Source organism: Melanerpes formicivorus, unplaced genomic scaffold (genome assembly GCF_026170545.1).
Source record: "Melanerpes formicivorus ecotype bairdi unplaced genomic scaffold, bMelFor1.0.p_v2 SCAF_6, whole genome shotgun sequence".
Taxonomy (NCBI): Eukaryota; Metazoa; Chordata; class Aves; order Piciformes; family Picidae; genus Melanerpes; species Melanerpes formicivorus.
Window position 1 is genome coordinate 24,791,818 of NW_027142358.1, and position 12,572 is coordinate 24,804,389.

Genomic DNA, 12,572 nt, shown 5'->3' on the forward strand with positions numbered 1-12,572 from the left:
ATCACTACAAGCCCTTGTCTAAATTCCCCTCCCAGCTTTCTTGTAGGCCTCCTCCAGGTACTGGAAGGCTGCTCTAAAGTCTCTCCAGAGCCTTCTTTTCTCCAGACTGAACAGCCCCAACTCTCTCAGTCTGTCCCCATCTGGGGAGGTGCTCCAGCCCTCTGGTCATCTTTGTGGCCTCCTCTGTGCCTGCTCCAGCAGTTTCATTTCCCTCTTACGCTGGGGGCACCAGAACTAGACAAAAGAAAATTACTTTCTTCTCATAAATAGAATATTTTGTATTTAACAACATAGGCAGTCTTGCCTGCATCACTAGCCTTGGCTGTATCATTTGGTGCCCACAATCCATCTGGCTCTTTGGCTGTTACAACTACGTGTAGATGGTAAAACTACCTTCATGGTTATATTACAATTGTCTGATGTCTCATCCACCTCACCTACCAGCCTTCTCTAGTACAATTACTGTCATAAGCCAGTTTTTGCAACCTTTTGTTTTTGGTTTTTTTTTAGTGGATAGCTTTGTGAGGTGTCCCTGCCCATGGCAGAGGGGCTGGAACTAGATGATCCTTGTGGTCCCTTCCAACCCTGACTGATTCTATGCTTCTAAAATATTTTATCTTCAGCTATTGCCTCTGTTAGTATTCCACAGCCAGGTACATTCTACCCATGGTCTTGATCTTCAATACTTGACTTAAATTCTCCTTCAATACCTGGCTTTATTTGCAGAGATCAAACCCAACTCTGGAATAGCATACATGAGTAACTTTCCAGATTTATATTTAATAGCCTGAAAGTTTAAGGAGATTTGTTTGATGGCTTTTATAACACTGAAGGAAATAAATAACAAAGGAATTAATGTGAAGGCTCTCCTGCAAACATTCAAATCATAACTGTCATTTAAGAATCTTCTAACAAAACACAAGGCCGCTTGACAACTTTCTCATAAACAGAGTTGAATTAACCTGTCATTCAGCTTAAAATCCTAAGATGGCAAACACCATGTTACAAAACAGATCCCTAGCAAAGGGCTAGGCAGCTGTCCCTAAAGGGATAAGTGATGTTTATACATTAGAAGCTTCACTATGAAAATGTAAATTCTTTGATAAATAAATGCATAATAGAAGTAGCAATGATTCCAAGCCGACTCCTGCTTCTTCAGAATCAGGAGTGATAGGAGGTGGCATTGTGGATAGCCTGTCTCCAAGTCAGTTACTTGAAACATTTTAAGAACTGTGTTTATTTCACTGTAGGCAGCTTATGAAATCATGCATAAATATAACTATGTACACCCCCACGCTGTATATTTACATGTAAAGTAAGATCAAACTACCATGTAACACAACAGTCATGAGAATCTTGCTTTTATCCCTTTGCATGATGCATTTATGATTTACTAATTTGCTTGTAAAATAGGCCTGATGTCAACAGAACAACCTGAGTAAACGAATCCCCACTAGTATTTACATTCATGAACTCTACCCGTACTTTCCCTGTTAAGACTGCTCAGTTTGACTGCATTCAGGTAATGAGTTTAGGTAAAAGCAAAGAGTTGTGAAGTTAATTCAGTAAGGTGAGTGAAGAAAATCTCTAAGTTTCTGTGGCATCTAGTCTGGTTATCACTTTGCAGAGGGGAGCCTGTGGAATGGATGAGTAATGTCTATGCTGAAAAAGGGTATTAGATTTTTATTTTTGCCCACACACTTCTAGGTAGTAGCTATGCTGGAACTGCAAAAACTTTGCTATACTTATTCCTACATCACTAAGGATAGCTATCTTCTACCTAGTCATAACATTCACAGGCAGCTGCTACATGTCCCAGTAGGTATTTTAGGCAGTGTATCTATGCAGCCTTTAATCACAAACCTACCTTGATGGCCAGCTATTCCTTCCGTTTGGAACACAAATACAAACCCATGAAACAAAAGGGATATTGAATTTTCAGATTCACATCTTCTAAACTGAATAATTATTTGGGTGTTTCACGTGACCTGGACTCAGTTCCAAATTCAGTGAACTTATCTGACCTCCAGAGATTCCCTATGCTTTCTAAAATCAAGCCAATTCAGGCTGCATAAGCTTCAGTATTAGAAACCTGAAAACGTTCTACAACTTCAGGGTGGTTTATGTTTCATTTGATTTGACAACACAGTCAAAATGAGACACTGTAAATTGAGGTCAATAACTAGCCTTATTCTGTAACTACATGACAATGACAGGAAACAAATGCACTAACCTACTTTTACTTTAGCTGTTTATCTATTTGTCTTCCATTATCTGTAGATCATCCAAGATTAAAGAATTCATTCTGAGCCAAATAGTGAATAGTAAATTTTCAGCCATAGAGCAAATTAGTTGTTTTTTTCCCATTTTTCCATTACTGCACAGAAAAGCACTACAAGCTTTTTAAAAACCACCAAAAAAATAGCAACACATTCCTCACAGGCACATCCAACAATATTTCTGCAAAATCCACAAGTTCAGTATTCCACTAGTGTTTCAAGCTCCATTTTGAATAAGTTTAAGCCAGTGGATATTTAGTCACATTTTCAGGACTGAGCTCTGAGCTGGGTGTCAAAGCAGTATTTCCTCTTCAGCCATTGCACAGGCTGAAGTGAGAAATCTGCCAAACTAACACTAGCACCTTGTCTCATGTGGATTGGGTAGTAGCACTCTGAACACTAAGCTAATATTCCTTACAATCATACATTTATTTGATCAAGTCCCCACTTAATTTCTTTGTTGAAAGGCTTAAAATGATTTCTCCAATTAGAATTCCCCCCCACCTAATTTCCATGTAATGGAACACTTTTATAAATGCCAGCATCACCAAACCCACTGTCTTACCTTATAGCATTCTATTACAAATACAATATGTTCACTATTACCCTAGGTCATTTATACATATTCTTTCCAGAAATGTCAGGCTTCACTGTTCTATGACACCTGCCAGCAGTGGCAAGTCATTTAGACCATCTTTTCAAACAAAATGCAACCCCATCCAACATACCTCCACAAGCCTGCTGGTATGCTCTCGAAATATAGCAGCATATTCCTTTATTTCTTTCTCTCTTCCATTTTTAGCAGCTTCAATGAGAACTAAAAGTGGAACAGTAGTATCCAAGAAGGAGTCTGAGATGTGATCTATAATGGCTTTACGGAGCTGCAAAACAAAACATTAGATTAGTATGGAATAATTGGACTATTTATTGAAGTCTACTGTAATTACTGAGTACTAGTGTTTTATAACAACCATGTACAAACTGGATTCCTGCTTTATTTGCAGGATTAAGTGTCTGGAACCTACTGCAGCTGCACTTTATCTATTACACAGAAAAGCAACATTTTAGATACAGTTTTAATATACCACTACTTACCTATGATGTTTGTATGTTTGTCTATGTGCATGTGAGTACAGATATACTTAGGTGTACTGATTGATAAGAAGCTGACCATGAGCCAGGAGTGTGCTCACGCAGCCCAGAAGGCAAATTGTATCCTGGGCTGCATCAAGACGAGTGTGGCCAGCAGGTCAAGAAAGCTGATTCTGCCCCTTTACTCCACTCTAGTAAGACCCCAGTTCTGTTGTCCCCATCATAAGAAGGGGACAGAGCTATTGGAGCAATTCCATATGAGGGCCATAAAGATGATCCAAAGACTGGAGCACCTCTGCTATAACAGGTTGAGGGAGCTGAGGTTTTGCAGCCTAAAGAAGAGAAGACTCGGGAGGACCATAGATCTGCCTTTCAGTACTTGAAGGGGTGTAATGTTTTGATTGGGATTAAATTAACAAAATGGGAATTATAAAAATATAGTTATCTTTATTTTTCTGAAAACCCCACCCCAAAATTATGTGCAAAAATTATTCAATCTATTTACAGGTTCTATTTGGTCACAAATTCTACAAGGATGCTTATGGGCAACTTTAGTACAGTTTAGAGAACTCAGAAAATGGAAAAGGCTAAGTCACAAAATAGCTTAACCTCACTTAGAAAATCAGAGGCAAGCCAGGACCTTAGGGAAAGGGAGTGAGTCGGATTTTACTCACAAGAACGGAGCAGGAATTTGGAGATAGTCCCTAGATCTCTCTTCAGTGGCAGGCTCCAGAACTGCAAGTTTATAATCCAATTTGTGGATAACGCGGCACAAATCCAAAGGAAAAGGGACCCTTAGACACAGCTGCCACAAGGCAAAATTCATCTGAGCAGTGCAAGGGAAGCCACACTGCCGGCCTGTCCCAGCAAACACCCCCAGTTTTACAGCAGGCAGGGTGACTCCAGCACAAGGCAGGGAGCAGGACCCCAAGGTAGGCAGGTCCGGGGAGAAGCGAGGTCCGCGTGCCGATCTCTCCAATTTTGCCACAAATCCGGAGCGAGAGAGAGCAAGTCCAAAATGAGCGCCAAAACTGATCCAAAAATGAGAGCCAAAATGAGAGCACAGACTGCTTTCTGGTCACTCGATTTAAGATTTTCCTAGACAATGTGTCCAGTGCCAATATATACTGGGTGCAAAGAACCCAGCCAATCACAGTTCCAAATCCCAGCACGGGCTTCCCCCCACGGGTGAATACATGTGAGGGGCTTCAGCTCCCGGCGGGAAGAATGGGCACCTATTTTACCTGTCCCTCAGGGAAAGGGGAAGGCAATTTCATGACTCGGAAGGCAATTTCTTGCCTTTGTCTTCCCCCATCAAACCTCCACTGATGGAGGTAGGGGAAGGCGGGTTTGGAGCACCCCATGACAGGGTCCTACAGGAAGGCTGGAGAGGAACTATTCATAAGTGTGTCTAGTGACAGGACAAAGGGGAATGGTTTGAAGCTGAGGGACAGTAGGTTTAAACTGAATCCTAGGAAGAAGTTCTTCAGTACAAGGTCGGTGAGACTCTGGGATGGGTTGCTGAGGGAGGTAGTAGATGCCTCATCTCTGGACCTGTTCAAGGCCAGGTTTGATGAGGCCCTGAGCAGCTGAGGGTAGTTGAGAGGCATCCCTGCCCATGCTAGGGATGCTGGAGTAGATGATCTCTAAGGTCCCTTCCAACCTTACCCTTCCTATGATTCTATGATACATAAACCACTTCAAACATGCAGTAGTTTAGTTGAAGTTAAGGGAATGCAGCCAATGTTCATGTTGTTTCATGAAGGACAGGGAGGCGATTCAAGACAGCCAGCATGGCTTTACTAGGGGAAAAATCCTGCCTGACCCACCTAGTGGCTTTCTATGATAGAGTGACTATGTCAGCAGATAAGGGACCTATGGATGCGATCTATCTGGACTTCTACAAGGACTTTGTCATAGTCCCCAACAATATCCTACTCACCAAGCTGGAAAGATAGGGATTTGATGAGTAGACTGTTAAGTGGATAAGGAACTGGCTGGATGGTCACATCCAGAAGGTAGTGCTCAATTGATTGAAGTCCAGATGGAGAACAGTGGTAAGTGGTATCCCTCAGAGGTCCACAGTGGGACCTGTACTGTTTAATATTTTTATTAGTGACATAGACAGTGGGATTGAGTGCACCATCAGCAAGTTTGCAGATGACACCAAGCTGAGCAGTGGGGTTGATACACCAGAGGGAGGAGATGTCATCCAGAGGGGCCTGGACAAGCCAGAGAGGTGGGCCCAGCTAAACCTCGTGAGGTTCAACAAGAGCAAGTGCAGGGCACTGCACCTGGGCTGGAACAATCCTCACTATCAATTCAGACTAGGAAATAAGGTGATAGATAGCAGTCCTGTGGAAAAGGATTTGGGGGTGCTGGTGGACAAAAAGCTGGACATGAGCTGACATTATGCGCTTGCAGCCCAGAAGGTCAGTGGCATCCTGGGCTGCATCAAAAGATGTGTGGCCAACAGATCCAGAGAATTGATTCTGCAACTTTGCTCTGGTGAGACCTCACCTGGTGTACTGTGTACAGGTCTGGAGCCCCTAGTACAGGAAGGACAGGCATCTGATGGAGAGGATACAGAGGAGGACAACAAAAATGATCAGCGGGTTGGACCACCCTGCTATTAAGACAGGATGAGGGAGCTGGGGTTTTTCAGCCTGGAAAAGAGGAGGCCCTGGGGAGACCTAATAGCAGTCTTCCAGTACCTGAAAGGGAGAATGGAGAAAGACTGTTTGCAAAGGCCTGTAGTGATAGGGCAAGGGGCAATGGCTTCAAACGAGAGTAGATTTAGATTGGATGTTAGGACCAGGTTCTTTACCATGAGGGTAGTGAAACACTGGAACAGGTTGCCCAGGGAGGTGGTTTGGGCCCCATTCCTGGAGATATTAAAAGTGAGGCTCAACAGGGCTCTGGGCAGACTGATCTAGTTGAGGATGTCCCTGCTTACTGTAGAGGGAGTTGGACTAGATGACCTTTGGAGGTCCCTTCCAACCTAGACCATTCTATGTTTCTGTGAACAGAACACACTACTTAAATGATTTCACATATGAAAAAATAGACTAAAAGTAAAGTTTCCTAGGTATTCTTTCTTGAAATTCAGATGCCAGTGGAGAAAGCTATTTATTTATTCAAAGAAAATACTAATTGTGTTATTTTTATACTCACAGAATAGCCTCCAGCACATGCTTTTATAATTGCACAATTAGCCAAGTATTTTTCAACCTTGTTGGAAAACCGTAGGAGACCATTTGATTATGAAATTGTAGTCTTATAATCAGTGAGATTATATCAATGAGATTATTTATTGTGTCACATTAATAGGGAAGGAAGTATAAATTAGGGTGAAGTTCTAGTTTTACATCATTTAAGTGTAATGTTGACTACAAATTACCTCTTTTACATTAGGTTTCATGTAAGCCTGTAACTAATCAGTGGGACATTACTTCACTTGAGGGATTATTTTCCATCCTATAAACCTACACAAGGCAATTATTCATTTTAATAATGAATTTCAGAACACTTCAAGAAATATACCTAATTTAACAATAGTAGCCATGCAACTAAATTATCAAGGTCACTCAATCACCTACTGGGGAAAAAAAAAATATTACAATCTCTATAAAATATATTGTTTGGAAAAAAAATACATTAAACCTCTAGTCCTGACGAGCCACCTGTTAAAATTTCTGTGTTGGAAGGTCCAGCTTAAGAAAACAGACATACTTGCCTAATTGAGTACAGGGATGTGATCTTGAGGAATCCCAGTTTAAACAGTAAGATTTCAATTGACAATCATCATCAACAAAGATCTGTGGAACCACATCCATGGCCATTGATTCATTATTGCAAAGAGAAGATTTTTGGGTTCTGCATAGTACAGATTGTGGCACTCTTGCAGCCTTCATGTGTCATTTGAGGACCTGTGACTGCAGTGATCTTAGTCACATTTGCGGTGAGCTTGGGACATCCAATTTTCAAACAGCCTAATTTTCTCTCTCCTCACGTAACTCTTTGCTGTAGCTTTTTACTGGTTTGTTTGGTTTAATTAACCTTTCACATATAAATTATTGTTATTATTTTGTTCTAAGAAATCGTCTATCCTGCAATTAAACAGAGAAACACACCTTCAATAAAAAAGAAAAAGGCAATTCTGTGTCTGCTGAATACAGACAAGATTGAAATTATAGTTTCTATTTCAGCTATGCAAAGGAATATAGGAAGCTGAGGTTTTTCAAATGGTGGCTTGTACAGCGTTAGAGAACAAGGAAATACAATGTAGAACAAAGAAAGGGAAAAGACAAAAGAGAAAAGGAATATCTAAAGCAATATGTATTTCTGTTCATCCTAACCACAACATTCATTTTTTACATAACTGTTTTTTCCACAAGTCTGTTTCTGACTCTGGGCACCTCTAGAGTAAAACGTTAGAAGCTAAGCAGCCATAGAGGGAGACATATAAACAAAACCAGCACTAGTAGTGGGAGCAGACAATACTAGGGAAGTTATTGTGCTATAATTAGAACTTTTTCTCCTAAAGTCAGAAGACTGAAAGAGACACCATCAGAAGAGGAAAAGCAGAGGGATGATGATGCTTAACAAATTGTTTTACTTTTAGGTGCAAAGTTTTATTCTTACCCTTTGAGCAGACTGTTACAGAACTGGAAGCATAGAGAGTTTCTGTTTTGATATCAAAGTGCATTAAAAATAACACAGAAACACACTGTTTATAAAACATAGGACATAAGGTTATGAAAAACAAACAGTAGAGGGTAGAGTAGAAAAATCTAGCAGCTTTTTGCAACACGATAATACATCAGTAGTCTGATGAGTGCAGAAAACTGGGTTTGCTTCTATTTGCCTATTGAATCACACAACTACACAGGTAAAAGAAGAAGTTTAGTTCTTATTATTGAGGTATCTCTCTTATTTTGAAGGGGTGCCAGGAAGGCCACCTCCTTTGAATTCAGAAGCAGCTACCCATGTTGAAGAAGAAATGTAGAAATATAGTAATATATTGAGGAATCACATTTATTTAAAAACCCAACCAACCAAACCTGCAGAACAGCCTTAGGAGAAACATCTGTGCAGTCCATTCATGGTTCACCAGGAAACAACAGGGAGGTAAGAACTGAGTATGGTAATTTCTCAGAAATTGGGATAAATAGGCAATTCCTTCCTAAATATTCATTCAGCTCTACTAGACCAGGGAACAGTGATCTAGATAATACTGCACATGAAGAAATGACATGCAGATCTCTGGCACAATACAAGTGAAAATCAAACCAGAATAGTTTAAAATCCCCACAAGTACTGGCCACGTTCTGAAAATGAATACAAATATTTTCATTTGGAAAACCAGAGATATTAACAACTTCCAGAATACGTTGAGATCGCTACTTCTGCCTTCAAGCTTTGCCAGATACAAGCCTTATAGTTTCATAGTTTCATTCAGGGTTGGAAGGGACCACAAGGATCATCTAGTTCCAACCCCCCTGCCATGGGCAGGGACACCCCACACTAGATCAGGCTGGACAGAGCCTCATCCAGCCTGGGCTTAAACACCCCCAGGGACGGGGCCTCGACCACCTCCCTGGACAACGCATTCCAGGGTTTCACCACTCTCATGGTGAAGAACCTCCTCCTCACATCTAGCCTGAATCTCCCCACCTCCAGCTTCATTCCAAAGTGCCTTCCTGCACTTTACTTAGTGTGGTCTGCAAAGAAGTTCCACAGGGGCCCATGGCCCAACCCACAATCAGGTGGTGACTGGGCCAGTGCTCATATGAAGGTTTTGTTTATTGTACACTATACTGAAACTTCAAAAGTACAACTTCCTAGGGTTTCATCTTCAACTGCCATTTTGCAGCAGCAACCCCAGTAACTGACTGAAAGCAGAGTACACTGTGCACACCATAACCCTGCTGAATCCATTATGTAATACCAGCTATGATGCAAAGCACCATTTAAAAAAAAAAAGTTAAGTATTATAAAAACTGTAAAAGCAGACCAAATAACAATGTTCACGTCTCTAGCAAAAGTGCTAGCAAACAGAATAATGTTTACGAGTGAAAGCAAATTAGGCTCTACTACAATATCTGCAGGCACAGAACTCACAATCTCATGTTTCCCAGATCAGAATCATAGAATGGTCCTGGCAGGAAGGAACCTCCAAAGGTCATCTAGTCTGACCCCCCTGCAGTCAGCAGGGACATCCCAAACTACACCAGGCTGCCCAGGGCCTTGTCGAGTCTTACCTTGAACATCTCCAGGGAAGAGGCCTTAACCACCTTCTTGGGCAACCTGTTCAAGTGTCCCACCACCCTCATAGTGAAGAGTTTCTTCCTGATATCCAATCTAAATTTGCCCTTCTCTAGTTTGAAGCCCTCACCCCTCATCCTGTCACTGCAGGCCCTTGTAAACAGTGTAGGCCCCCTTCAGATATTGGAAGGCTGCTATCAGGTCTCCCCGGGGCCTCCTCTTTTCCAGGCTGAACAACCCCAACTCCCCCAGCCTGTTCTCATAGCAGAGGTGTTCCAATCCCCAGATCATTTTTGTGGCCCTCCTCTGGACCCTCTCCATGAGGTTCACGTCCTTCTTGTATTGAGGGCTCCAGACCTGTACACAGTACTCCAGGTGAGGTCTCACCAGAGCAAAGTGGTAGAATCACTTCTCTGGATCTGCTGACAACGCATCTTTTGATGCAGTCCAGGATGCGATTTGCCTTCTGGGCTACACATGCAAGTAAGCACTCTTCCTGAAACAATTCTTATGCAATTCACATGTCTAAACAAAGAATTGCAGGAAGTAGACAAAATATTTCTCATAAATACCTTCCAATGAAAACCAGAAGCCAGAGCTACTCTGCTTAGAGAAAACTAGTGCTTCTAGACTGACAATAAATTGAGCATGATTACATTCAGCCTGAACATTTTACAGAGGTTTACAGAAACACACAAATTGAATTAGTTACCAGATTTAAACACTGTAAGAGAGTCAGCATACTCTTTTACACTCAGCTAGACTTTAATTAACTCATTGAGGAGACTGCTGGACAGAAATGCAGCATTCCTGAACACACTGAGCTTGTGATGCAAGTAGCCAGGTGTCTGAGTTGAACACATTTTTGATGAAATGTGAGCAGAAATTGGATAGCTAGTTAGTTGTAAACACTATATTTATATCATATTCATCTCATCTTTCAAGGTTTCCCCTGGCTGATTACAGGAGACAGGAAGGAATTTATTCATCATCTTGAAGTATGGGATGGCTTGTAAGGCTGCACACAAAATTTGGAGGAATTTTCTTCCACCAAGAGTTGATAAATAGCCACAACTTCAGACAGAATGCAAGCAGTGTGTGCTTCTGTTCTCTGCGGCCATAAATCTTCATACAGCCGCTGTGGGCAGCTTGACTGAAAGAACTACTGGCTTTCTAGCTTCTTTTCCCTAAACTGCCATGTTATATACTTTCAACATCAATTACAGTTTTTTTTCAAAGATGTTCCTTGCAAAGAAAGGATGTAAACAGAGCTGATGGCTACTGCTCACCTTCTGCAGTACACTGAAATACAGCATGTGGCTCCATGTCTTATATTAGCACTAAGACACTGGGATACAAAATGGATGGGTGGACTGCAGACCAGGTATTCCAAAGACCCTTTTCTGATGTAGGAGTTCTGACAATGTGAAGAACTAAACACAGTGGCCCAGTGTTCTCATTAAGGTATCTGTTCCAACAACCAGTAATAATTCAAGTTCAGTTAATATAAATAAAACAAATCTTGATGTGCAAAGTACATTACTGCCATAGTTCTGCAGCAAATACATATGTAAACATGCACACCTGCAGAGTTTTGTCTACATCCATATATATATTTTACCAGGATCAGTTGGTAGTGTTCATCACAGAGTTTGGAAAATTTGCATGTATATTTTCAGTGGAATGATGTAATTATCTTCAGTATTGTTAGAATACAGAAGAATTTTTAAGTTTCAAAATGCAGTGCTACAAAACCTGAGAACAGCAATTTGGAAATCATCCTGCAAGCCTCCCTTGTTACATTTTTGGTTCCCCAAGTTGCTTACCTGTCTGCGGAGATCTCTTGTCTTCTTGCACATACTCTCTATTGCAACATTGAGGGCATTACTTCTCTCTTTCTTGTCAGTCTGTAATAAATATGATAAGAGAATACAATCATTATTATTCATGATCTCTAGGCAAGCATTTTGTTTCCTTCATTCCAAGTTCTTTGTTTCCTTCATTAATCAGGGCATTTGGTAAATCAGACATACTTAAGGATCTTCTGGATTGTGAATGCGTTTCAGGAGCTAGTACCACAATGCTCACAGAAAGTGAGTTTGGGATATTAAGCACAACCTGCTGAATCCAAACGTGGTTTATTAGCAGTGTATAGCAACAAAATTATACACTTTTTATGTTTTGAATTGCTATAGTCCAGGGTTACTTACATAACAACATTAATATAACAATTATTATTGATGCTGATCCATTATTCATAGATTCACAGACTGCACTGGGTTGCAAGGGACCCACAAAGGTCAACTTGTCCAGCCTCACTGCAGGATCAGGGACATCCTCCAACTAGATCAGGCTGCCCAGGGCCACATTGAGTCTGATCTTGAGTGTCTCCAGGGACCATTTTCATATAAAAAAATCATGTTATCCCTTGACAAGCAATTTACAAATTCAGGTGTTCACAACACAGTTTGGTAGTGCTTTAGTCTGCAGCCTTCAACTCAATCACAGGAAATTCCATCTCAACATGAAAAAAAACTTATTAACTAGGTGGGTGACAGAGCCCTGGAACAGGATGCCCAGGGAGGCTGTGGAGTCTCCTTCTCTGAAGACATTCAACACCCCCTGGATGTGTTCCTGTGTGACCTGCCATAAGTGGTCCTGCTTTGCAGGGAGGTTGGACTCAGTGCTCTCCATTGGTCCCTTCTAACCCCTACCATTCTATGATTCTATTTCATTCTATTCCATTCAACCAGAATGGGTGAGTTTCAAAACATCCAAGACGCTGCAATGCAGAGATTGTCAATGAAAATGTCCAGTCTTTAACAGCACATTCACCCTCAACATCGATAGAAAATTGCACTCTTGAGATCTTTGAAATGTCTTAAGAAGCTCATGAAATCCTCTTATTCTGTGAACACAATCTGTCATTCAGGG

The 12,572-nt window shown here is 41.2% G+C and overlaps 1 protein-coding gene across 2 annotated transcripts in view; it reads right to left on the reverse strand.

Moving 5' to 3' along the window:
* The window catches only part of CTNNA3 (catenin alpha 3), a 414,270-nt gene that overhangs the window by 134,459 nt on the left and 267,239 nt on the right, over positions 1 to 12,572 (reverse strand). For both annotated transcript variants that reach the window (XM_068140126.1, XM_068140124.1), the window contains exons 8-9: positions 11,465 to 11,545; positions 3,008 to 3,160 (exon numbers count right to left, since the gene is read on the reverse strand). In XM_068140126.1, the coding sequence (XP_067996227.1) occupies positions 3,008 to 3,160; positions 11,465 to 11,545 (234 nt within the window). The remainder of the gene's footprint in view (positions 1 to 3,007; positions 3,161 to 11,464; positions 11,546 to 12,572) is intronic.